A 25554-nucleotide genomic window follows, 5' to 3' on the forward strand; every position below is an offset into this window, starting at 1 on the left:
AGTTGGCGGGGCGTCCTCTCAGCACGGAGCGGAGCAGGGAGCTGACGGAGGGCCGGGTCAGATGATGAGCGACCCCCCACATGGCAATTTACTATACAAATATATAAATTACAGCAGCTTTTAAAAGAACAATCAAGCGGTAGTTCACTGTAACACGGGTAAACACAATCTGTAAAACACATTAATGTAGATTGTATATGAATATTTCATGAGAAGAGAGGATTTTCACAGTTATATTTTTTCTTCCTTTTTCTTCTTTATCTATTTCATTTTTTCTATTATTTTGTTACTGTGGTTATTTTTCTTTTTTTGGTCTTTCAGTCACTGTTCATCATATTGTTTCCAGCTGTGCCCAATGACTCCTCCTGTCCTTTTATGAATACTAGGCCTGCAATGAACAGATACTTTTTCTTATTATGGATTAATCTGACAATTTTTGATAAATCAATGGAGTGCAATTTTAGCATAATTTTGTCCTAATTTCTGTTTTTTATGCTTATTGCTCATGAGTTATACCCAACATGTTTTCTACTAAAATATGACTATTTTCTATTCAGTACTGTACATACATACTTCAAACATAACATGTTTGAACATAGAGACAACGGGCCAACACAGTTTCCTCAAACTCAAAACGACGTCTTCACGTGTCTTGTTTTGTCTGACGAGTGGCCTAAACACAAGAGTTTCATTGACGTTCAAATACTGTCTGCATCCATGAAGTGTCCCAGAGAGAGCAGAAGCTGAAAACATGTAGCAAGAAAAAAAAACTTGAAGGCAGGAGACAAACCCATGAGGCGTGAACAATGTGAGCTGCAGGAGGAAGAGGAGGAGGTGAGCCTACCTTCCCCACACAGACCCCCTCCTATAACCAGCAGGTCGCAGTCATACGGCCCGGGTGGCGGGTCCATTTTGCCCTGCAACGTCTCGGGACCCTGAGGGCCTTTAGTCCGGGTCGGTCCTGGAGAGGGACACAAAAACAAAGGAGGGAAGAGGGTCTTTGGCCCCTGAGCTTTACGACTGCAGGTTGCACAAGAGGACATCCACTTGGCGGGATTTTTGAAAGTCCACATGTACATTTTTGAGTGAGACCCTTTAAAAAAAACATATAGAAATGTTTGAAATATACACTTTTGTTTTTTTCAACAACAAATTGCAAATACGTTTTATTTTGTGTGTTTTCTGCCTGGATAAGAGAGACAATATCCAACAGAATGTAGACTTTGAGACACATTTATAAACATAATCACCATGTTATGGCTTCGTATGCAATTATAATATTGATCACATAATGCATATTGACAATGAGCAAATATCTACTTAGCACTGAATTGCTTTTCGTACGTTTTTTTTAACATACTGTTTTTTAATCTACTGTATACCCGTCTGTCAATACGTCAAATGAGCAGCAAAGGCAGAGCAACATTAGGAGCTTTGTGACGTAGAGTCGTATTATTTATTTTCTGTCAGCGGGCGCCATCTTGTGGTGAAACCCTTGAACATCGACCTGAGTCGAGTTAGTAACTCTTCTTGGTAAACAGGTTACGGAAACCCACCGCGCCACTTAAAAGCACAGCAACTTAACACAATAAACTACCTGGAACCTCAAGATAACAATACGTGTGCCAAGAAACGTTTTTTGTTGGCAGGAAAAAGCAGTTCAAGATGACACGACCAGCTTTCTTTTGCCAAAAAATGGCGGAGGTAGCGTTAAAGTGTGAACTTCTCTCAGCAGCTTTCTACAATAACTCGCGTCATTGGCTTTGGGTGGATATTTGCTCCTTCGACGCAGTACTTTCTTTTAATTTGCGGAAACAACTTGAGAACTTTGGACAGTGTCTTGACAGAAAAGCAGATGGAGGGTGAAGCTTTTGCGGGAAACTTCGAGGGTAGAAGAGTTGCATTCATGTGCAGCCATAAATGTAGGAATTATAAAAACAGTAAAGCGCGAATAGGACCGAAAGACGTTACACAATCCAGAAACTACACATTATGTGATTTCAAAGTACAGTGACTCTGCACTTGACTTTTATTCGCCTCGATTGCTAAACTAAACATAAAAAACTCGTTATCATTTTCACAATTACTCCTAAACTTATTGCTACTGCTGAATTTACTTTAACCCTGCGAGGTAGGAGCTTTCAAGGAGTCCCTGAACGCAACACAACCCCCTACCGGCGAGCAGCAGTAGTGCAGCCGCGGTTACGCGCTGGGACTGGTCCTTTCGCAGCCATTTTCTGTCCAACCAAACAGCCGTCTCAGGAAGGTAACCAACCAGGGCTTCATTGCAGGTTTGTGCCTGGCTCCGGCCAATGATTGCTAACCGATTTCTCGTTAGCTCGAATGGAAATGTCCGTCTCTGTCTGATTTTTTATTTGTTGTCTGAGTGAATGAGGGCTGCTCATCAGGAAGTATCCAGCGGGCGAAACTTAATAAACCACTATTTGACATTTCGGCCCGGCCACGTCTCGCTCCGCTCTGTACGACAAAGAGCAGGCCGACGCCGAGACTGCAGGCGCGAGTTGCAGTAGACTTGGACAATGGAAATGTGCTCACGGGGCACTATGTACCTGAATATGTTATTAACCACAGCAGGTAACATCCCGCTGCAGAGCCGCTCTTCTGATAAACTCAGTACAGCTCGTTGTGTTAAAACCAGCAAGCTAGCTAGCTCACGTTAGTTCAAGTCTTAGCGAACGTTAGCTAGCTAGCTAGCTAGCTAGACGTCTCAGACACCGGCTAGTTAGCACACAAGAGCTAAACACACACCAGATGGGTGTGTACTTTACGTAAACTGACCTCACTGAAGCTGTCTAACCTGCTCGGTTTACGCGATGCTAACAGCTCTCTATCCCGGTGTCTGTTCACAATGTGGTCCCACATTTCATCATATGAGCTAGCGGTTCAGGCTGAGCGGGAGGGGGAGGGGAGGCTTGTAGCGGCTCGTTGTCAACATCTGGACACATCTGAGGCTTCACAATGGAAACGTATATGAATGCAAGACATCCAATCATCCAGAGCCGTTCACTGAACCTGTGCTTTAAACAGTATATGTTTCTTCAGTTGCAACACAGTGTTCATTTATGGCTTTCAATATTTAAAAACTCCCTGTTGTCTATTTCATGTGTATTGCATTGGTCTCTGTATATAAAAAATGAACCAAGAACAAATATGCAAAGATAAGCACTGCATCGAGCATGCAGAGTGGGCTGTCAGTCTAGACACCCATTGTACTTTATACATCCCCACATTTGAGATGCTGAAGATGCATTTGAGATATTTAGTGCTATTTATTGGATCAGCAACCTCTGGCTGATTTTGTCAACAAGCTTTTTCCTGCCTGCAATATGGAAAAACAGCTACGGCCAGCTCCCTTAAGACCTCTCTGCTCCGATGCCACACATTTCCCCCAGAGAATTGGTTAAAGTCTTTCCGTTGGCTTCTTCATTACAATAACAGCTTGCCCATTGATAGAAGATAAGCCGAGATTGAATCCATGTGCATGGACGACAACATATATTACTAGACCACATCAAGCCAGCCCACAAGAGGGAGAACCACAGCATTTATTCATTTGTTCCAGACTAAAACTTATTTATAAGAATAAAATACTGCCTAAACAGCAAGATGCAACACTCTTTAGGAATTTTGCCAACATTTTTTGTTTTGTTTTATCTGCATGGGAGTAGTTTGTCATCCAAAAAAGTGTTGTTACTTTCAGATCCTTATTTAGCTTTAAATGATTTGTGTCAGCAGCCTTCCAGTTTCACAGTGTTCAATCCACAGCAGAGCTTCAGAGAAAAACTTCATACTACAGTTCTGAGTGAAATAAAACAGCATGCAATTTTATTCCAAACCTCACTGCTCCTTGATGGCTCTGCGTAGGAAGCCTCCCAAGGCAAACGTTCAGTTTGATGACATGGAGTGACTCATATTGCTCTAGCTCCAGGTGTTGAGATGAGACCTTTGTGTTTGTGCTGCAGATGGACGGAGACAGCTCGACCACCGACGCCTCCCAGCTGGGCATCACTGGGGAGTACATGGCCTCCGGTCACTACGTCCTCCAGTCCCAAGATGGTGAGGATCCTAAAGTGTGGCTCGCCAGAGAGCAGCCGCCGCCACCTGCAAGCGGCCCATTCTAATCCGCGTGTTTTGTTTGTTGGCTCCAGATGACGGAGAGGAGAATCTGAATGACCACGACGACGGCGGCATCAAGGAGAACTTCAGGGAGCAGGACATTTATCTCCCCATTGCCAACGTGGCTCGCATCATGAAGAACGCTGTTCCTCAGACCGGAAAGGTGAGTGGGGAGGGGGCAGTAAAAATCCCAGCTTCCTTATGGGTATTTTACGTTTAGTATGACAGGAGGGATTTGTGCATCACAGCAAAACTGATAAGCCTTTTTTTTAAAGACCATACTGGAACACGATTTGCTTCTGAACTAGTTGTGATGCCCAGACTGCGAGCTGATCGTGGCTGTAAACAATGCTGGATTTAAAATACTTTTTTAAATTAAAAAAGGGTGTTGAAAATGTTTCATAGGTAGGCAACACCGTTGGTTATAGCTCAAGGTTAAAACACAAGGCGGTTAACTGAATGAAAGCTCCGCTTTACGGTGAGCTCTGAGAAAGTTTCTCCCTTCAGCAAATGAATGTGAAAACATCAATACCTCAAATGAGCAGAGATACTATTGAGGCAGTGTAAACATCATTTATATATATATATATATATATATATATATATATATATATATATATATATATATATATATATATTTATTTCAAAAACATGTAGAAATAGTAACTCCAGTCCAAAGAGCATTATCAGAAATAAATTGGCCTTCTCGTTTTTAGGGTCGCCCTTGGATGTAAAGTTGATTTTGTGTAGAAATGATGGCGGTGACCTGCTAACATTAGCACTTCTCTGAACAGTTTTCTGCACCTAGCTTGTTCATTGAACTCAATATGCACTTAATAGTCCTGATTAGGCTTTGCGTGGGTATTTGGTCCTTCAGTGCAGCCCTTTAGGGTTTCTGTTCCCACTCGCATCAGGTCCCTGTGACCAAAGACGACGGTGGGGAGATTTGAAAACGTAGTCCATGTCTCGTGCACATTTACTTTCAAAGGTTGTGTTTGTTTTGTACAAAGTGGAAGCACTTTGTACAAACACCAGTAACTGCAGCTGAAAGTATAAACAACAGATACAGTATATTATTGACAAAAGCCTGAAGCTATTTATCCTGAGGGGCAGAAGATGATCCTGAGTAAAGAAAGTATTAAGAAAATGTTTTTCCTGTTCGGCAAGATGTGTTTTCCCTCTTCGCGGGCTTAAAGGAATCTGTCCCCCTTTTCTCCGCAGATCGCGAAAGACGCCAAGGAGTGCGTGCAGGAGTGCGTGAGCGAGTTCATCAGCTTCATCACGTCGGAGGCGAGCGAGCGCTGCCACCAGGAGAAGAGGAAGACCATCAACGGGGAGGACATCCTGTTCGCCATGTCCACGCTGGGCTTCGACATGTACGTGGAGCCGCTGAAGCTCTACCTGCAAAAGTTCAGAGAGGTGAGACGCAAAACACGTGACCACGTAAACATGCTCTGCCACTTTGTCGGTATCGATGCGGCCGTGGTGTTCAGAGGGAGCTGGAAGGCCACATTTTTGATTCACCAGTTTACGTTCCGGCCTTCGCCCGATGATCTCGAGCTTTGTGTCGTGAGCTAAAGAATGGGATCGCCGATACAAGCGGCAGAAACGTGCTTCCTCTGTAGAGCGGTTCGAGGAGAGGACCTCAGACATCCAGAGGGCCGCCTGAGGGGTTCAGGCATCTGATCAGGATCCTCCTCGACTCCTTTTAGAGGTTTCCCAGGCTGTTCCAAGTGGGAAGAGGCCCTGGGGGAAGACCCGGAGCAGGCAGGAGGGACTTTATATCTGGTCCGGCTGCGACCGCCTCAGGGCCCCAGGTAGAGCCAGAAACGTTGCTAGGGAGAGGGACGTCTGGAACGCTGCTGCCAGGTCACGAGGCGAGGTTCAAGGTTTCTATTTTGCCATTTGTGCCGAGACCAACATTCCAGACACATTGGGCTCTCTGAGTCAATGAGTTTTGGAAATAAAAACAATAATAATCCAATAAGAAAGAGAAAAAATATAAACAAATATGTAAACACTATACATACGATGGTATATATACAAAAGGTGGTAGTATGTACAAGAAAGGTATTAGATACAGTTTTAAAAAAGTGTGAAATAACAGAGTCAGCAGGAGATCATGGATGGATGGTCCCCTTTCTTAAAATGCACCAATAATTGGATGACGCTGTTTTTATTCTTTGCCTATTGAACCCTGAACTCTGGTCTCACTCCCTCAGGTTATCCACTCCCACCGTGGGCAGAAATCAGATCACTCATCAGAGTAGAGGATTAGATGAAGCGTTGATTCCAGTCCATTTTAAACTAAATCTAAAAAGCTGTATGATTAATAATCTAAACCAGCACCATTTGTCTGTCTGCCTACTAACATTTGTTTTTCTGCCCATTGTGACTAAAAGCAGCCCAGCTGGCAACAGACAGAGCACCAAGCAGCTGGGTTGCCAGATGTGTTGGGAACTTCCACAAGAACCTGGGTACACAACTTGTGTTGAACTGTCTAGAATACAATCAGTCTGATGACCGTGAATCAGATTGTGGCTTAAAACGGGTTCAAATAGTCACACACTCTGTTTTTTATTTTTTATAGTGATGTATTTTTATTATTATCATTTTTTTTTTTTTTACCCTCTTAGTTTTCAAGGTTTCTACATGTGACCGCAACGGCCCGGAAATGGAATCGGCTAATTTTGTAGCCGGCGCCACGTCCTCGTTTAGTTCCAGATGTCTGAGCTCACATCTGTAAACCTCCTGCTTCTGTTTGTTGTAGGCCATGAAGGGAGAGAAGGGGATTCCCGGCGTGGCGGTGGGCGACGGCCTGGGAGACGAGCTCACAGACGACAGCTTCAGTAAGCAAACGGGTCACGCTTCTTCCAGGATGGGTTCCCAGGCTTGACTTTATTTAATAATATTAATAATAATAATAATAATACTTTAGTTTTATATAGAGCTTTTCATAATGCTCAAAGATGCTTAATTAATGAGTAATTTAACATTTATTTTGTTTCTCAAGTTAGTAAATTGTAGTAACGGAAGTAATGGAAGTTTAGGTGTGTGTGTGTGTGTGTGTGTGTGTGTGTGTGTGTGTGTGTGGGCACAGGCTGACTTTAAGTGAATTTGATCTTGCATTCATTCAATAAGTCAGTCGGTCAATAATAAGTAAACAAAAATGTAATAACACAAAAAGATTCTGAATTAAAAAGAGAATGATCATGAAAAAGAAACATACAAAAACTGTCTGAAAACAGATACAAATGAAATTTTAATTGTATGAATTTTATCAAGCTTAATTATAATGAATACATCTTCAAAGACCAATCCGACTTCATAATGACCCTCGGTACTCGGATTGGTCTTCAAAATCACGCCGGTATGATGACCCGCATCAACGGGCGAATTCAAACCGTTATTAATTAGCTGTTAATAAGCCCTACTGTGTTCTGGTCTCACTAACACCTTTCTGCCCTCATCAGCAAATCCACTGCCAGCTGGGATCATCACAGCGGACGGTCAGCAGCAGAACGTCATGGTGTACACCACCTCATATCAACAGGTAACGCCTCACACACTGATCCCAACGACAGGATGATCCATACCGACTCCAACTAAAACCTTTGTGTCCGTGTCTTAGATTCCCACCGTGCAGCAGATCCAGTTTTCATGACGAGGCCTTATCCCCGAGCCTGAACACAGCGGCCGGATGACCTCCGACCCCGCCGCGGGGTGAAGGTCATCAGACGGACAGGAGGAGGAGAAACCCTCATGTACAGAGAAATCACTACCTGTTCAGTAGAAAGTGTAGTCCCTAGTTGTGAGGTACCAAATGTTTTGGAGGGCATCCAAACCAGCTGGGAAAAATCAAGGCTTTATTTTAAAGGCTAGTCTTATTACATGATTTAGTGGTCAAATTGTTTTGTTTTTTCGTGCGTGTGTGTTAATGTGTTTGCTTTTATGCATTTATTTTTTGGGGGGGAGGTATAATGGGAAGTGTTGTATTGGATGTTTATTTTGGAACACCTGTTTAGAACGGAGAGGAGGCCCGTTGTTACTGTCACATCAGATCATGCAGCTCTTTTGTAAGTTAACACGATGTACCATGTGCTTTAATGTTATGTAAATCCTTTGAATAAAAATTCAAAAGTGATGTTTACAATGTCCCCTTTATTATATTTGTTATTATTCATCAGATTCAAAACAATCCCAGTGTGCTTTTCCTCTCTGGTGTCCAGGGCTGGGTATCAGAACTTCTTATGCTATCGACAGACTAGAGACGCTGTGTATGTCTCAGCTAGCAGCAGAGACCTGTCTATCACAGTAAGCCCCGCCCTAAAGCATCCCCTGCTTTATGGTCTATAGTATACTATTTGACTCTAAATTACCATAATTTACTAAATGAACATCATGCTGAATTGAAGAAGACTTGAAACTCGAGATTGCGACATATACTCATGTTTACAATGTTTACATCAAGAGAGAAGTAGAGTAATTATCTATAGACTTCTATACAACCAGAGGATTCGCCCCCTGCTGGTCAGAAGAGAGAATGCAAACTTCCGCATTGGCTTTACTCGGAAGAACCGGAGGCTGCTGCCTGGTTGGAAAGTATAGGGCTCTACTACACGCCTGTGACACCTGATTAAAAAAATAAAGTACTATTAGTATCGGTGGCTATGTTTAAACCATGTTACATTACGTTGCTACGCCACGTTGTTACACCACGTTGTTACACCACGGTGTTACACCACGGTGTTACATCACGTTGTTACACCAGGTTGTTACACCAGGTTGTTACATCAGGTTGTTACATCACGTTGTTACACCACGGTGTTACACCACGTTGTTACACCACGTTGTTACACCACGGTGTTACACCACGTTGTTACATCACGTTGTTACACCACGGTGTTACACCAGGTTGTTACACCACGGTGTTACGCCACGTTGTTACACCAGGTTGTTACATCAGGTTGTTACGCCACGGTGTTACATCACGTTGTTACACCACGGTGTTGCACCACGGTGTTACACCAGGTTGTTACACCAGGTTGTTACATCAGGTTGTTACGCCACGGTGTTACATCACGTTGTTACACCACGTTGTTACACCACGTTGTTACACCACGTTGTTACACCACGGTGTTACACCAGGTTGTTACATCAGGTTGTTACGCCACGGTGTTACACCAGGTGTTACATCAGGTTGTTACGCCACGGTGTTACATCACGTTGTTACATCAGGTTGTTACACCACGGTGTTACACCAGGTGTTACATCAGGTTGTTACGTCACGTTGTTACACCACGGTGTTACACCACGGTGTTACATCACGTTGTTACACCACGGTGTTACATCACGTTGTTACACCAGGTGTTACATCAGGTTGTTACGTCACGTTGTTACACCACGGTGTTACACCACGTTGTTACACCACGTTGTTACACCAGGTTGTTACATCAGGTTGTTGCATCAGGTTGCTACATCAGGTTGTTACGTCACGGTGTTACACCACGATGTTACACCAGGTTGTTACACCAGGTTGTTACACCAGGTTGTTGCGTCACGGTGTTACACCAGGTTGTTACATCAGGTTGTTACAACAGGTTGTTACACCAGGTTGTTACGTCACGGTGTTACACCAGGTTGTTGCATCAGGTTGTTACAACAGGTTGTTACATCAGGTTGTTACGTCACGTCGTTGTTATCAGGTAGTTTTGAGGCAGACTTGCCTCTTGCTGTCTGACGAGTCTGTGAGCAGCTTCGATGTCAGGACTCATGATGTGGTCTCTGTCCCACGGACTGGAGAGATAAGGATTAGTGAGGCTGTCACAACAGAATGATTTGTCCTCCATGCTGCATTTCTGACAAGAGGGAAGTGTCCTGCTTTCAGGAAGGGGAAATTACTTAAAGGGATAGTCTGGATGTTTTAAAGTGGGCACCTGGAAAAATAAATCTATATTGGTTGTTATGTTTAAAATATTTTCACCTCTTTACCTTGCTGTCAGAGTGCTCGTTCTGACAGGGAAGTGAAGCTGTTATCTCGGCTTTCTTCAAAGCCAAAAGACTCCTTTGACAAAAGTAATTTTACCTGGCAGAACATAAGAGTTTCTCTGTCAGTCGGTTAGTTTGTGTCATCGTGCGACTTTAGTGTTTTAAAGTGTTAGTTCCTCTTGACTGAAGTCACACAATAGCACAAACAAACTGAGCAATAGAGGCGGTGTTCTGTGAGGTAAAACAACTATTTTTGTCCGTGTAGTCTGGTGCCTTTGAGAGAGCGTGGATAACACAGCGCCGTCGTGACACGCGCTCCGTTGGCCAATCAAACCTTTTGGGTAATTTGGGAATTCCTTTGATACAGTTCATGGATAGCATGTTGACACGTTGACGATGGATTAGAACCTTCTCCAGAGGACTGGTGGTTTTCAGGGGACGCAGGAACTCCAGAGCCTGGCAGGCCGCCAGCAGCTCGATGGCCAGCACTGCGAGACAGAGACACGGGTTCATTTGCGAGACCCGAATGGAACGCACCTTTGCGTCACCCTGCGGGTGTGCTCACGGCTCGTCACCTTGCTCCACGTGCTCCACTACTCGCAGGGCTTTGCATGGACACGTGGTCCTCGGTGGCGGCGCTGGTGGACAGGGAGTCAACGGAGGACAGGTGGCACAGGGCCTTGCTCTCTGACACTGTGGAGATAGAGGTAGTTGGGACGGTGAATGCACAGGTGTTCTGAGTGTTGTGATGTCATGCGTAAATGGTAAAACATTGGTTTCTCTGAATGAGGCACAGACAAAGATCATTGAGTACAAAACGCCAAATCATCTGTAGATTGTTTTAAAACGTTGGTTTAAAATCCGAATGAGGGTCTTGCGTCTTACTGAGGCAATGATGAGATGTCTTACATCTCCTGTAAATACATACAAAAAGACACACACACACACACACCTAAGGCGGCGGCGGTGCAGTGGGCAATCATGAAGCCGGAGTTCAAGCCGCCATCTTGGACGAGGAAGGCAGGCAGTTCACTGAGGGTCGGGTTCACCAGCCTCTCCACCCTCCTCTCGCTGATGGCCAGCTCGTGCACCGCTATGGCGTCCTGCCAAAGCTGCCAGCAGGGTCTGAAACATTGCCAGACAAAGAGAAAATGTATGCGCATGAAGCTGCTGACCCTCCTCTGCCAACACAAGCAGCAGAGGTCTTTATTCAGTGCAGTGCAGTGACGCTACCTTGGCTGGATACTCTCCATGGAAATTCCCGCCAGATATCACCTCCCAGGTTTCTGCAAACACCAGCTGGAGATGAGTTAAGTATTAATAAAGCAGCAGCAGTCATTCAGGGGACACTGCCACCTTGTGGTACAACATTTCCCTTACATGGCAGAGGGGGAAACCATAAATATGCCCTCAAATATATGTATCAGGAGTGAGGCTTCAAGGAAGAAAACAAGTCATTTTTACGTAAATATTCTACTCTTATTGTTAATACTTGCAGTAATCTGACTGTCCTTATTGTTTACAAGTTAAAGGTACGCTTTGTTAAATCCAATGTGACTAAAGACAAGCTTCAAATGATCTGATTCCTCTGGTTCCTCACAGCGAGGCATTAGCAAATTCATCACGTAAGGTTTGAGAGCGCAGTTAATCTTGGATATTTATATTATGTTAAGAGTCTATCTATTGCCTCCACACGGCTCTCAACATGGCGCTAACAGTACGAAACAATGGCAGCAGTGTTGACAGAATAGTCCTAAAATGTCGTCTGCTGGTTTTTGAGGACAGGGACACAAGTTTTTATTTGTGTCGCTCAGCACAAGAACAATGCAGACGGAAAGTCAGTTTTTTTTTTTTTCATGGTGAACACACGGTAGTGTGTGTCTCTGCTTCCAGTCTTTATGTTGAGCTAAGATAACCAGCTGGTGGCTGCAGCTTCATATTGACAAATACAACAAAGTTCCTATGAATCAAAACTGCTTAATATAAAATCTGATATGAAAGTGACTTACAGGGCTGCGGCCTACAATTTTTTTCATTATCGATTAATCTGCCGATTGTTTGATTAAATAAATGATTAGCATTTCTTTACTTTCCCAAACTTCAAGATGATGTATTGAAACTTCTGGTTTTATCCAACCAATAGTCCAAAACCCTAAAATGTGTACAATCAGACATGATGAAGAAGAGCAGCACATTTAAGAAACCAACCCGTTCAGAATCTTTGCTAAATAAAAGGACTAAACATGAGGAAAGAAACTTGTCTCCTAGGATACGGGGTTGTCCGTGGCGCTGTTCAGCTCGGTGGAAATCACCTTGTGGACAAAGGCGATTGTGTCATTCATACCTGCAGCAAGCAGAGACACAGACAGATGATGACGTCATCCACACACACACACACACGCACACACACGCACACTCTACCTGTGGGATACAGCGCAGTAGGGATCCTGGACACGATTGCATGATCTGTGACTCTCTGCAGGAAGAACATGAGGAAATCAGTAGATTAAAAAAAACCTGTAGACTGTAGTGTGTGTGTGTGTGTGTGTGTGTGTGTGTGTGTGTGTGTGTGTGTGTGTGTGTGTGTGTGTGTGTGTGTGTGTGTGTGTGTGTGTGTGTGTGTTTGTTAGCTGCGGAATTCTTAAGGCCCGGTGCCAACACTGTGCCAGTGTGGAGGTCCGGGTATTGTGCAAACTGGCTCACTGTAATAAAGGCCTTTGTCCTTCAATATATATTTTTTTTTCCCGAAACAAGCTTCTCAACTGTTCAGTAAATGTTTTCGAAACATAGTGCAGTGCACAATAACAAGATGGCTAAGTAGTCCGAATCAAGGCTCCACACTTTGCCAGGTGGCTCATGCTTGTCTGCCTTACAGGACAGTACCTCTGTGGAAGGCCTTCGTGGAGCCTTTCAGGGCTTTCAAACTCAAGGCAGCGATGACGTCAGCCTGTCTGGCCGCGCCCAGAGCTCTCTCCACCGCCTCCGCCCCCAGGGAAGACATCAGCTGAGTCCCGTTGATCAGAGCGAGTCCCTGTTCAGCCAGAATCATCAAAATAAGCCATACTGATCGACTGAACTTTAAATATACGTCTCTCCAAAGCTGCGTAATTGGAAAAACACTGCTCATTAACACTTGGGTTTTATGTTTGTATCCCTGGGCATCAGTTTCTATCAGCTATCATAATAACAATAACGACATATGTTTTGAAGGCCAACCAGGAAGTTAGCGTCGCACTGGACTGACTTATCTGACGCACCTGAAAAACACAATTTTCAATCACTAGTCCTTGATTTACACCCTCTGTAACATGTTTTAATTAAACTCACTGACTGTGGTCTACAAGTATAATTAGCAGCTCACACAGCCAATGATGTCCTCCTGCAGTAAACATGCTAGCATATGAGCTTGCTAGCGGTAGCGCTAGCTTGGCTAACCTGGTTGGTAACGCAAGCCTTGCCTCGCAGGTCGTAGTTTAAATAATCAGTAGTTTTACTTGAGGAATATATATATGAATAGTTTCTGTCACATTCATGTAATGTGCTGTAACTCCGTTACGTTGTTCATTCTGGCCACATGACATCTGTTGCTTCTGTCCATCCGGGAGAGGGATCCTCCTCTGTTGCTCTCCCTCAGGTTTCTTCCCCTTTTTTCCCTGTGAAAGGGTTTTTACTATCTTTATTGGGGAGTTTTTCCTGATCCGATGTGAGGTCCCGGGACAGGGATGTCATGTGTACAGATTGTAAAGCCCTCCGAGGCAAACTTGTATTTGTGATGTTGGGCTATATAAAATAAAATGAATTGAATTGAATAAAGCCTAGTACCTCCTTTGGTTTCAGCACGAGAGGCTTGAGCCCATGGCCCTCCAACACCTGTAGAAAAAACACCACAGAGATAACCAGGTACTTAAAGGGGTTGAACGTAAATAATGGCTTGATTAATGGTAAATAAATCACTACTCGTGGTTATATTTATGTCAATAAGAAACAACCTTTGAGTTGCCAGGTTGGGAAAAATGTAATTGAATTAAAGTGCCATGAAGACCCTTCCGAAAGACGGTATCCAGACCAAAAACAGGTTTTTACAAACTAGAAGCTGCTCTTTCTCATGACTTGTTGCAGACTGTGTTACAGTTTACGAACCCTTCTTAAAGCATATGTTGGTGGCACAAACATGTCACTTGGCCTTCATAGTGTGGAACTCACAGGCTTGGCATCGGCAAAGCCGCTCTGCGGGGACCACATCCTGTCCTCCCCCATCAGGCCCAGGGCGAGGTGGGCAAGGGAGGCCAAGTCTCCACTCCCACCGTACCCTTTTCAGGTACCCAGGACAAACAGGACGCTGGAGCATGCACACACACACACACACACACACACACACACACACACACACACACACACACACACACACACACACACACACACACACTATTTAGCAGTGGGCAGTATGTGAACAATTAACAAAACGCATTATATAATGTATCTCAGTATAACACTCTAATGTAGTTATAAGCTTACACATTTAGTATATAATGTAATCATAATTAGCATGTTTTTATGTGAATATTACATATAATTAATTTTATTAATCTTATTATATTTGTCTCTAATCTTTATACATCATAAAGTGGTTATTCATTCAGAAACAATTCTTCTTTTTCTTTTAATTAGAACTGCGTGCAACATAAAATATGATTACAGCTATCGTCGTAACTCGGGGAGATGTTGTAATTGTTGGCAAATATATATACACTAAGAAAAGCTTACTTTATTTCAGTGTTATGAATTACATTACATGAATGTTTATACACACACACCATACACTCATGCATGTCTTCACCTTATGTTGGTTACGTTCAGTTGTGTCTGAACTGCTCTTTATACTCAACGTGTCCTCATACAACGGTTAGCATGATATCTTATGAAAAGTTATTTTGTTGTTTGTCGTGCGTTTCCCTACAAAAGTCCAGCAACAGGAGCGATCAGTGCGCCTGCAGTGTCTAGGCCACAATGCTACTTGGTAAGGTTCAGGTTATAGTCGTAGTTTGGGTAAAAAAAGGAACGTTTGTCAAGTAAAATTACTGCGTTTGTTACGTAGCTTACATACTTAACGTCACCTACGTAACAAAAATAAGGTAAAATGAGTCGACGCTGAAACCAGAGGGTGAAAGGGAAGCGCTACAACATTGAATAGAGTGAGGTGGAGCAGCGTACCATTGAAGGCCTTGATCACAGCGTCCAGGGTTTCCAAGGAGATGCCGCTGTAGCCCTTTACAGAGGTGTAAGTATTGTATGTATTTGTAAATGCTTTTGAATCCTTTGTTTAAAGCCATAAAGATATGCATGTATACTGTATATATATACATATACATATATATGTATATATACTGTATATATATATATATATATATATATATATATATATATATATATATATATATATATATACATACATGTATACATACAAGGTATGTAAATATGCTGTATATATATATATATATATATATATATATATATATATATATATATATATATATATATATATATGACCGATGGGAGTAAATATATATATATATATATATATATATATATATATATATATATATATATTTACTCCCATCGGTCATCGGTTGAACATCACTTACAGCAGTTGCTCTTTTGGTATAAGTACGCGCGCAAACTTCCCAAAGCCAGTGTTGACTCTGTATACAACTGCAGGGAAAAATGATACACACTGTTGAAGCATCTGAAATGAACACCCTGTTTCAATAGTTAAGATGAAGAGAAATCAAAGAAACACACCCTTTTCTTCTCTCACGAAAGAGTCAATAACTTCTCGGCCCTTCAGGACGTTCTCCTCAGCCTCGGGGGTTAACTGGGAGGAGAGACGAACAGCAAACATCAGTTTGTCTCCACGTTGTCTCTCACCAAAGACGTACGTGGGGACTTTCTCACCTTTATCTTGAACGAGCCGCGACCCAAGCTGACCAATTCTGCTGGGCTCATGCTGTTGCCGACCAGGTGAACGTACTGGAGCCCAAACCAACACGAGGAAACCGTCAGCTGAGCAGCTTTCTGAGTAACATTTGAAAGCGTATGAACGGCAACACACTCACCTCTTCGGGCTCTTGATAAGCGCTTTGCCTGTTTGCAGTGGGTTAAGGAGACATTTCACTTCACATTCGTACAGCTTGTCAGTGAGTGTGGACGCTTTCTAACTAAGATGGTTAAGATGGTACACCTGCAAACAATCTGCCTGCCCTCAAACCTGATGCATCATTTTAAACATGTTTAAAAAAGATCATCGACTAGAGATTCCCATAGATAGACGGACCTGACAGGAGCTAATCAAATGAGTCTTTTTCAACGAAGTCAGTGGAAGGACACGTTGCCGTTGACAGTGGAGGAGAGTCATTGCTGGTATTTTCTCCTGCAAAGACTCCAAACACAGATAAGATTAGCTTACAATGATCTGTGCATCAGGTAAGAGTTGGAGCTCTTTAGAGACCCGTACCCAGCCTCACAAAGTCGCTGTCCTCCAGCACGTCCTCTGCCCTGCCCTCAGGGTGAAGGAGCTCCCCACGCTGACTCCTCCGCATGCTGAACTCCGTCTCCTCGTGCCCGTTCTCCATCTTCTTGGCCTGATTGTAGCGCCGCAGGGCCTCGGACCCCAGCGACCGGACGGAGGCCGAGGGGCCGGCGAGGGCCACCCTGAACCACTCACCTCGAACACACAAAGACACGCTGCGCATCGGGCAGAGAGATGAGGGCTGTTCCACTTCCACTTATATATTTGTAGACAACCGGTTGACCCTCCCTCACACAACTGGTCTGACCTGTTCTCTCTGGATGCAAAATAAATAGGACATCCGATAGATGTGTAGGATCAAAGTATGTGACAGCTTTCAACAGGTGATTTCTGATCTGTAAACCAGGAAATGATGTCATTAAATAAAAGTGTTGCAATACTCCTTTCTTATTGTCAGAGTGGGATTACACCAATTGCCATGACAAATGTAACGGAAGAAGAAGCTTCCCAAGGTCAACAAATACGCCTTCCTGTACACATTTTAATATTTTGTACAAATAAACATTAACATGTTGTTGATTCACCGTCTTAGCTAGCTGCGGGCATCGCCATGCTAATAAAGAAGCAAACAATTAACATTTGCACGTGGGTTTAATTTTAAGATTACAGAAGTGAAATGTTCACACCAAGATCATGTGCTTTCATGTCCATGATAATACCTGTCAAATTAAATTAGCAATTGAAATGTCAAATCATGTCACCAAAGACTTTGGTGTTTTTGAAACGTTTATTAGCTTTAATGCATATTTATATATTTACAATTCAATCAATATATGATGTAATATACAGTATTGAGGTTTTTCATAATGTGAAGTGGATGAACGCTGACGCTGTCTGTTGAACACGATCAGCAGCTTTTAAAACTCCAGTAATTCAGTAAAAAGGGAAATGTTACTCAGAGATTAAAATATAATAATGAAAGGAACAATTAACAGAAAACTGTTTTTGGTGTATAACCCACACAATGTTGCAAAAATAATTAAAATGTACATACATCCTAATCAAATCTCAATCTTCATTCATGTGGTATTTTAATATGAGGTGATTGTTTTTATGAATACAGCTGAATAGGCGGATAACATATTCATATTTTTCATTTAAGCTAACGAGCTAATTATGAAAATTCACCCAGAGGCGACAGGTAAATAAATGCACTTTCCTGTTCAAGGAGTTTGTACAAATAAACATAACATATTGTTGTTTCACCATGCTAATAAAGAAACTGTATTTACTGTATTTTAAAAACACCATGTCAAATGAAACGAGCACGAAGTTCTCAATGATTATATATTTTCTATCATAGGAGTTTATAATACAGTGTGTGTAATTTGGGGACACTCAACTAAATACTACACCGCCAGCTGAAGCCATTCAAAGCCCTTCCTGCTCCAGTAGGATCTCTTCATTAATCCAGGAAGTTCTTGAGGAACATCAGGTCACTAAATGGATTGGTATGACTTCTAAGTCTATGTCACAGGACATGGACTTTGCTTGTTGACAGCAAATATCTACATAAATATATGTGTACATACATCTACTGTCAACAAGACCTAAAGTGTTTTTCTTTTTTTCTCTCTGTCTCACGTATTCGCTTCCCGTGCCTTTCGTGTACCGCCCACGTTTCTAAAAACACGTCATACAGCAAGGATGGAGTCTTGTGCAAATGTTAAGTCCCAGCATGCTTCAGTGAGACAATGTTTTGCCATAAAAAAGGTTTTTTTTTCCATTTTTGAACCCCTATGCTTCGTTTTATTTCTATTTCTATTTCTATATTTCTTTAGGTCCTAATCTTTCCAAAAAGGTGTCTTATTATTACGTGGGATGTTGGTAAGGGCCTGAACCACACAGTTTGAACAAGTCGGCGACCGCTCCAAAAGACATTTTTGGGAAATCTTGCTTAGATCATGCTGGATATTCATAGTTATGATCAAAATATGTTATAAAAGTATTAGAACTCATTTGGGGTTCATACGACTACTTCAACACGGGGAACAAGAGGCACAGACCCGGTCTACGGTGAAGAATGGGTCCTACGTCAGAATTTATTCTATTATTCATTTCGGGCATCGACTCAAAAATTCATTGGCCAATGAATTTTGAGCTTTTTAGAGCTATTATAATGCGATACTTCAAAATGTGCATAAATATACGTGAATGGAAACACAACTAGTGTGATGGGTTTTGTCTCATTACCAATAACTATCAGTATCTAGCCTTTGGTCAGTCTCCTGACCCTCACCATCGCAGTCCCTCGTGAGTAAAGCTCATCCTTCTTTTCCACTGAAATGAAACCTCCTTTCCAGATTCCTCCTCATGACATGCTTTATGGACATGCAGTGTAACGCGTGTCCCTTCTGCTTTAAATACATTTTGGGGCTCACAGAACAACCGTCTGCCAATCGTCATTATGCTTTATTGTACTCAAACACTCTTGATAAGCTAAATACCTCAATGTACATGTAATGTAAATGTAAAATGGCACATTTCCTGTGGGTGGCCCCACCTCGGGGCCCCCGGGCTGGAAATAGTCTCCGCCAAGCCCACGCCCACGGCGCTCATTTCCTCCTATAGAACCGCGGGGTTTGCCCTCAGCCTTTCTTTTCCAGGAAGCTCCCGTTCCTCCTCCTGGCTGTTTCCTGAGACACTCTGAGTCACTCCGTGAATAAACAGCACAGACAAACAGACACGCGCTCACAACGGACTGGCAGCACATCGATCTTCTGTCTGAGGAGCTGCTCCCAAACAAAGACACAAACACACTACCCAGCCTCCTCCCTTTCCTTTTCCTCCTTGTGTACAATTGCACCCATTTTCCTGTCCATCCTCCCCATCCTCCCGTTGCTGTATTTCAGACGCTATAAATAGCACCAAATGCTCTCTTAAGACTGAAACTCAAAGTTCATGTTTTACTGTGGCTGCGTTTGTGAATATGACACATTTTATCAGAGAACTAAAAGTTGAAAGTCCCAGAGATATTGAAGAATTTGCTGTTCAGGCCTTCTGTGAGGCTTAAAGTGTGACGCTTGTCCTGAAAGAGGGCCGACTATCAGGATCCTATTGACCTGTCTCAGGTAAACCGTGGTATAGCCTGAGCTACTTTACTGAGTTCCCTCTGGGCAACGGTTGCTCAGTGTATATGTCTTGGGCTTTTATTGTGAAAGGTAAGAACAGAGGGAGTGGATCGGCTCTGCGCTGCCTTTGTCAAGGTTGGAAGGAGTAATTAAGTGCATCGCATCGGTTCGGACTACGGAGGCTCGTTGTCCGTTCCACACAAGGTGAAGCCTTTATTTGCGGTGTGATAGCTCACAAGAATGGACATTGATTTAATATTCAGGTTCTGTGAGGCGCACAGACCGGACCGGACAACGCCATGTGGGGACCTGTCAATCACAGTAAGCCCCACCCTAAAGCACACCCTGCTTTATGGTCTATTTGACTCTAAATGGACCATCATGTACTTCTTCAAAATCATTTAGCAAAACAGGTTCAGCCAAAACAGCTTGGTGCCCACTGCTTGATTTGAATAGCTGCCTGGACCAAGTGTGACTTTGACGAGTGATGTGATGCCAAGCAAGTATAAACATATGTAATGCTTTAATTTAGCTAAAAACCTTGAGAAGAACTCGATGCACGGAGCAAAGGAAGACCACAGGAAAAAGACGACACATTTCTGGCCTACTGTTTGGGGCCTAAAGGCCTTTCTAGAGCGAGTGAGTAAGAAGACCTTGAGCAGATATAAAATGCTAAAATGCAAGAGACACGGTGAAGGGAAAACATTCCTCTCATTAAAGGAAAGCAGAGCTTGGACATCAATGCACCTGTTCAACATGAAGCGTTGATGACGTTTGCCAGAGAAAAGGGTGAGTTGGAAATGACCTCGGGAGATTTCTTCCCCCAAAGACAGAGCCGTGCTTGTCAGGTGGGCTGCTCGTCTGCTGTGGATCTGGCCGACAGTTTGCGGTGTCAGTCAGAGACGTGGCCACAAAGTATTGCCTCCAGATAAGTCTGTGCTCTGTGCGACCTATCGCTGGCAGATAGAGGTATCTGCCCGTCGGCTCGACCCCCGCTGTCACTGATTCATCCGAGGCTCCTCGGCCCCGATAGCTTCCTCTCTTTGCGTCTGGGGAATGTTCCTCCAGGGCGCGCACACACACACACACACACACACACACACACACACACACACACACACACACACACACACACACACCATCCTTCCACTCCTTTCTTGGGCTATCCCACGTCACCTCCTTCCTCCCTTCTAACCTCTGACCCCTTTGTCCACCCCATCCATCGCGGTGGCGGTGCACGTGAAGGGAAGGAGGGGTCGACAACAAAGCTTTTCATAGTGGAAGCAGAGCCTCCTTACACGGAACATTTTCCAAAATCCCTTTCAGAAACTCACACACACGCACGCACACACACACTGTACTCCAGATGCAGTTCCACTTGGTACCAGGCTTCTGATAAGGAGGTGTGGAGTGTTCTGCGTACTATCATTACTCTCATGTCAGGCCTCTCCTCCCACATCACACATGCTGTGCAGAGGAGAAAACATCGGAGGACCCTTCTCCTGATCAAGGATTTCAAATTCTCACTTCAGCCTTTAAGATATCGCAAATCCGGGAGCTGCAGAGAGAGAACGGTGGGCAAAGGGCAGAGTTCTTGAGTTCACACAAGGTGGAGACTGTGCTTGTACATAGCTTGACAGGTTGGCACGTTTAGAGCGCACGGCTGAGGTGATGGAGGGGGAATTTCACTCAGGGAATTTATTGTCTGTGTAAATAACCGGCTGAAAGTATCCAAGAAAAGCAGCTTGTGTGAAACCTCCTGGTTAATTGTTTGTATTTGAATTGCCCAAGTTGAATAATTGCAATAAAAAGCAGTAAAAGAAAATTGGAAATTTGTGCTAACACACCCACAGTGCATTATGTTCAGAGTGATAGTTTATTATGCATCTATGCTTCATGGCTACACTCACAAACACACAGAATGCTCTCGGATGCACTATATCATAAAAAGTATTGATTTTGAATCAACTGTAATGAATTAGTAGTTCAATGCAGTTGTGAACTAGAGGTTGACTGATGGGTTTATAACACATGATGACTTCCTTAATAAACTGTACTCATAGTATGCTTTAATAAGTAATCGTTTAAAGGAATCTGTGCTGCATTAGAGGTGATATTTATGCAAGAATCGCAAGAATGGAACCTGAAGTTCATCACCTCTGTAGTCAAAGCAGGAAAAAGTCAAAGCGCAGTATTCATGTTCATTATGGGATGAAAGGGGTGAGTTGTAGCTGCCTGTTTGTTTCCATGGTTTACGGGGACATAAATCTGTTGACACTTTATCATGGCACTGACATTATGGAATTTAAATCACTTGCCCCTCACTGAAAATGTAACTCTCTGTACACTTCCACATTCGGTTTTCCCAACAAGATGACCTTCTTGTGATTCAGCTTCAGTTCACTGAGACACACATCCGGGTGTCGAGGACCAATCAAGTGCAGGTCCCCAGAGCTCCACTCTGTGTGTTGGTGTGTTTATGGGATTAAATCAAAAGTTGGCAAAAAAGGAGAAAACTACTTTGCTGGGAGCAGAGACTTTTCTGGGAGGTCCGCTCAGCAAACGTTCAAACTTTGCTCAATTTAAAAAGTTTGCTCATATAAGGAAACTTCCTAAAGCGGCAAATGTGACGTTTCTGTTGCTGCGGTTACGCAGTGTGTTCAACTCATTCCCAGACTGGCACATTATGCATTTTACACCACACATTATGCATTTTTAATGGTAGTTAAACAAAAGGTGTCTACAGAGATAGAATGTTTTGTTAAAGAGTAAAATAGTTTGTGTTTTATTAGAAACAGCAGCTATCTCTTTTTCCCAGACTTCATTGATAAAAAAAACAGCAATCTTATCTGACAAACAGAAAATAAAGGGTTCATTTTGATCAAACCAGAGCTGGTGATTGACTAACCAAGACAGGTTTGGTGAGTTATATTTTGAATAAAGTGGGTTTTACGGCAGAATAAAAGTATTATCTTTGTCAATGGAGTCCTGTGTATTTGTCAAGAGCAATTTATCTGCTTTTCCTGCTTTAACAGAAAGGATTTTAGTCGTTTACAACACACATGACAGTCTGCGCCTGCAGTGGCAAAAACACACTCACTGGAATTCGTCAACTCTTTACAATGAGAAAACTTTCACTTATGCACAGACCGTTAACCACAGCAAATCCGCTCAGAGCTGATAACGAGAAATGCACTAGATAATGTCGGGGCAGGAGCGGGGATTATAATCTTATCTGTGTGTGATTGGTACCACGCCTCAGGGGAATGTCAGATATCTGTGATGGTCTGGGAGAGAAGCAGCGGGGAGGTGGGAGGTTTGAGCCGTGAGGGGAACCACATGGTGATGCGTAAGGGGGATGCCATGCAGATGTGTGTGTGTGTGTGTGTGTGTGTGTGTGTGTGTGTGTGTGTGTGTGTGAGGGGTGCAGGAGACCCAGAAGGTGCTGAGGAGGTTACTGGTGGGGAGTTGAGGGGGGTACAAGGAAGAATGCACTCTCACATTCCTGACATGCCCGCCTTATTGTAGAGGACTAATGAGGCGAGGGAGGGGAGCGATGTCTGCCCAGAGAGAGAGAGAGAGAGAGAGAGAGAGAGAGAGAGAGAGAGAGAGAGAGAGAGAGAGGACAACACCACCGGCTCCAGGCTGAGCTCACGGCTGAGGAATTCCAAACTCCGGACATGAGAGGGCCTGGCTTGGTGCCAGCGGTTTTCTATCAGCACTCACATGTATACATGTATATCAGTGGGACCCACGCTGGGCTGGTGTGAAGAGTCAGACATTGTTTACACTCATTATTGTTCAATTTGTGTGCAATAAACCTGAGAGGAAATGCACAGGAATTTGAAGAAGAGCGAACGTTTTGCCACAAACTCAGGGGGCGACCTTCAGTTCTGAGTGAAGCCGATGCAGAAGAGTCCAAACACTTTACTTTACTTTAGCTGCTTGATTTAATGCTCCGCTAAGTAAATACATCACAATACGGTACACATTCAAAACGGTGTCCTGAGCGGAAGCTCAATGAAACCAATGTTCAAATGAAATGAAAACAAATGTGATACAGACTGAAAGGCAAGGAGAGGGCGAGGTGGGTGTTGCACTGGAATTGAACCCGAAGACGATGTACTTGTTACTTCTACAAGGCCACCGTCTGCAAAAGTTGAAAGAAAACAAAACTACATCATCTTTTTTTCTTTTAGCTGACGCTTTTATCCAAAGCGACTTACAAAAAGTGCATTCAACCATGAGGACAAAGAATCAAGAAAGTACAATTTCTTCAATAAAGTTAAACTACAAAGTGCTTTCAGTAGGTAACATTAAAGTGCTACTAAAGTGCTACTAAAGTGCTACTCGGTGCTACTTTCCTTATTCAAGGTATAGTCGAAAAATAAGTGTGTTTAGTTCACGATGGAAGATGTAGAGACTTCCTGCTGTCCTGATGTCACTGGGGAGCTCATTCCACCATTGAGGAGCCAGGACACAAACAGTCAGGACTTTGTTGAGTGTTTAGCTCGAGGTGACGGAGCTAAGAGCCGATTGGCAGAAGCCGAGCGGAGCGAACGAGCCGGGGTGTGAGGTGTTACCATGTCCTGGATGTAGACTGGACCCCATCTGTTCGGAGCACGGTACACAGGTACCAACATTTTGAAGCGGATGGGGGCGACCACCAGTAACCAATCAAGGAAAGGCTGGGTTTCGTGTTTTCACATGGCGTAAAACCTTTAAGAAATGGAGGTTGTAAAAATTGACTGGTGTTAAACAATCCGGAATCCAGAGCAAAATTATGTTTTTTCTCCTCCAGGCAGGATTGGTGTTAGCTTTAAGATACTAAACACTAATACTTCCTGCCGTGGCAAATGCCAACAAGCATATCCTCGGACACAAAGTAGTTGTGCTCAGCAGTCTGTGAGTGGCAGAGAGTCCACATCAAAGGGGATGAAGAGCATCCTTCCTACGACCGATGACAAAGGACACACACTCAGTGACATTCAGGAAGCTGCGGGACACGTCCTTCCCTCTCAGCCCCCGCCTGTCGTTCTCTGCTGATCTTGGGTCCAGCTGGCCTGATGAGGTGCACCGTCCAGGCCACACGGAGGTAATGGAGGGTGAAATCTTTGAGTCCGACACGACATTCCTCTGACTGGCTGCAGGGATCGGGACGGCTGCCGGCAGTCACGCGTGGCGGCGCACTCAGAGTGTTGGTCAGGGCCGGTCTGACTGAGAGAGTCAAACAAGCTGACATCACTCCTTCACCTCGGAGGGACACGGCGTTAAAAAGAATCAGGCAACTTCTACTCATGTGTCCACAAAATGATCGCGCGAGTGTATGCATTCTTTTCTATGTGTTTCTAGCATGTCGCTTCATTTAACGCGCTCCTTCTCATCGCCACGTCGCAGCTTTAAACACCTGCTTAGGCTGAGGAACACATCACGGTTTGGGTCAAATCACGTCTGCTCATTATATAAATTAAGGAACATACGCAAGGGAAGTAGTCAGCGTAAAGAAGTTGACTTTTGGTTTCACGTGGACAGCAATCGGGTACCACGGCGTCCTGGGTGAAAGTCCTGTGTTTGTTCAAGCTGTTCTTATACACTGCTTTTAGCTATATGTGTCACGGTTTGGGGTTTTCTGGGTTCCTGTTTTATTGTGAAGCCCTTGCCTTGTGTCCTCTGTGTTCCTGCACTTCCTGCCCCTGTGGTCGTCCGTGATTGTCTGTCTGCCCTGTTCCCTGATTGTCTATTCCTTTCACCTGTGCTGCCCTCATTGTTTTC

The 25554-nt window shown here is 43.7% G+C and overlaps 1 protein-coding gene and 1 pseudogene across 4 annotated transcripts; one reads left to right on the plus strand and one right to left on the minus strand.

Annotated features, from left to right (window-relative positions):
• The first annotated feature begins 1635 nt into the window (after nt 1-1635).
• Nucleotides 1636-8264, plus strand: nfyba (nuclear transcription factor Y, beta a). 3 transcript variants are annotated; one of them, XM_079236420.1, is made up of 8 exons: nt 1636-1704; nt 3984-4077; nt 4170-4300; nt 5359-5556; nt 6540-6614; nt 6908-6986; nt 7611-7690; nt 7769-8264. In XM_079236420.1, the coding sequence occupies exons 1-8, from the start codon at nt 1666-1668 to the stop codon at nt 7799-7801; spliced, it is 729 nt and encodes a 242-aa protein (XP_079092546.1). In that variant the 5' UTR covers nt 1636-1665; the 3' UTR covers nt 7802-8264. The 3 variants fall into 3 exon arrangements, with proteins under 3 accessions (XP_079092546.1, XP_079092548.1, XP_079092547.1); XM_079236421.1 differs by lacking the exon at nt 1636-1704 and adding an exon at nt 2246-2291; XM_079236422.1 differs by lacking the exon at nt 6540-6614.
• A 1560-nt stretch (nt 8265-9824) lies between these two features.
• LOC306752276 (histidine ammonia-lyase-like) lies at nt 9825-16874 on the minus strand (annotated as a pseudogene). Its single transcript has 14 exons — nt 16647-16874; nt 16078-16197; nt 15941-15997; nt 15337-15391; nt 14329-14464; nt 13948-13995; nt 13004-13156; nt 12547-12601; nt 12399-12469; nt 11359-11424; nt 11078-11237; nt 10701-10818; nt 10460-10613; nt 9825-9933 (listed from the first exon to the last, which is right to left on the minus strand). The product of its transcript is annotated as a histidine ammonia-lyase-like (transcript).
• Between the last annotated feature and the right edge of the window lie 8680 nt (nt 16875-25554).

This window comes from Taurulus bubalis, assembly GCF_910589615.1.
Source record: "Taurulus bubalis genome assembly, chromosome: 20".
Lineage (NCBI taxonomy): Eukaryota > Metazoa > Chordata > Actinopteri > Perciformes > Cottidae > Taurulus > Taurulus bubalis.

Excerpts from the sequence above, each read along its gene's own strand:
- nfyba (XM_079236420.1), top strand. The coding sequence starts at position 1,666 with ATGACACGACCAGCTTTCTTTTGCCAAAAAATGGCGGAG. Across the intron at positions 4,301-5,358 it reads CTGTTCCTCAGACCGGAAAG|ATCGCGAAAGACGCCAAGGA; the intron begins GTGAGTGGGGAG and ends TTTTCTCCGCAG. Across the intron at positions 5,557-6,539 it reads ACCTGCAAAAGTTCAGAGAG|CAGCCCAGCTGGCAACAGAC; the intron begins GTGAGACGCAAA and ends TGTGACTAAAAG.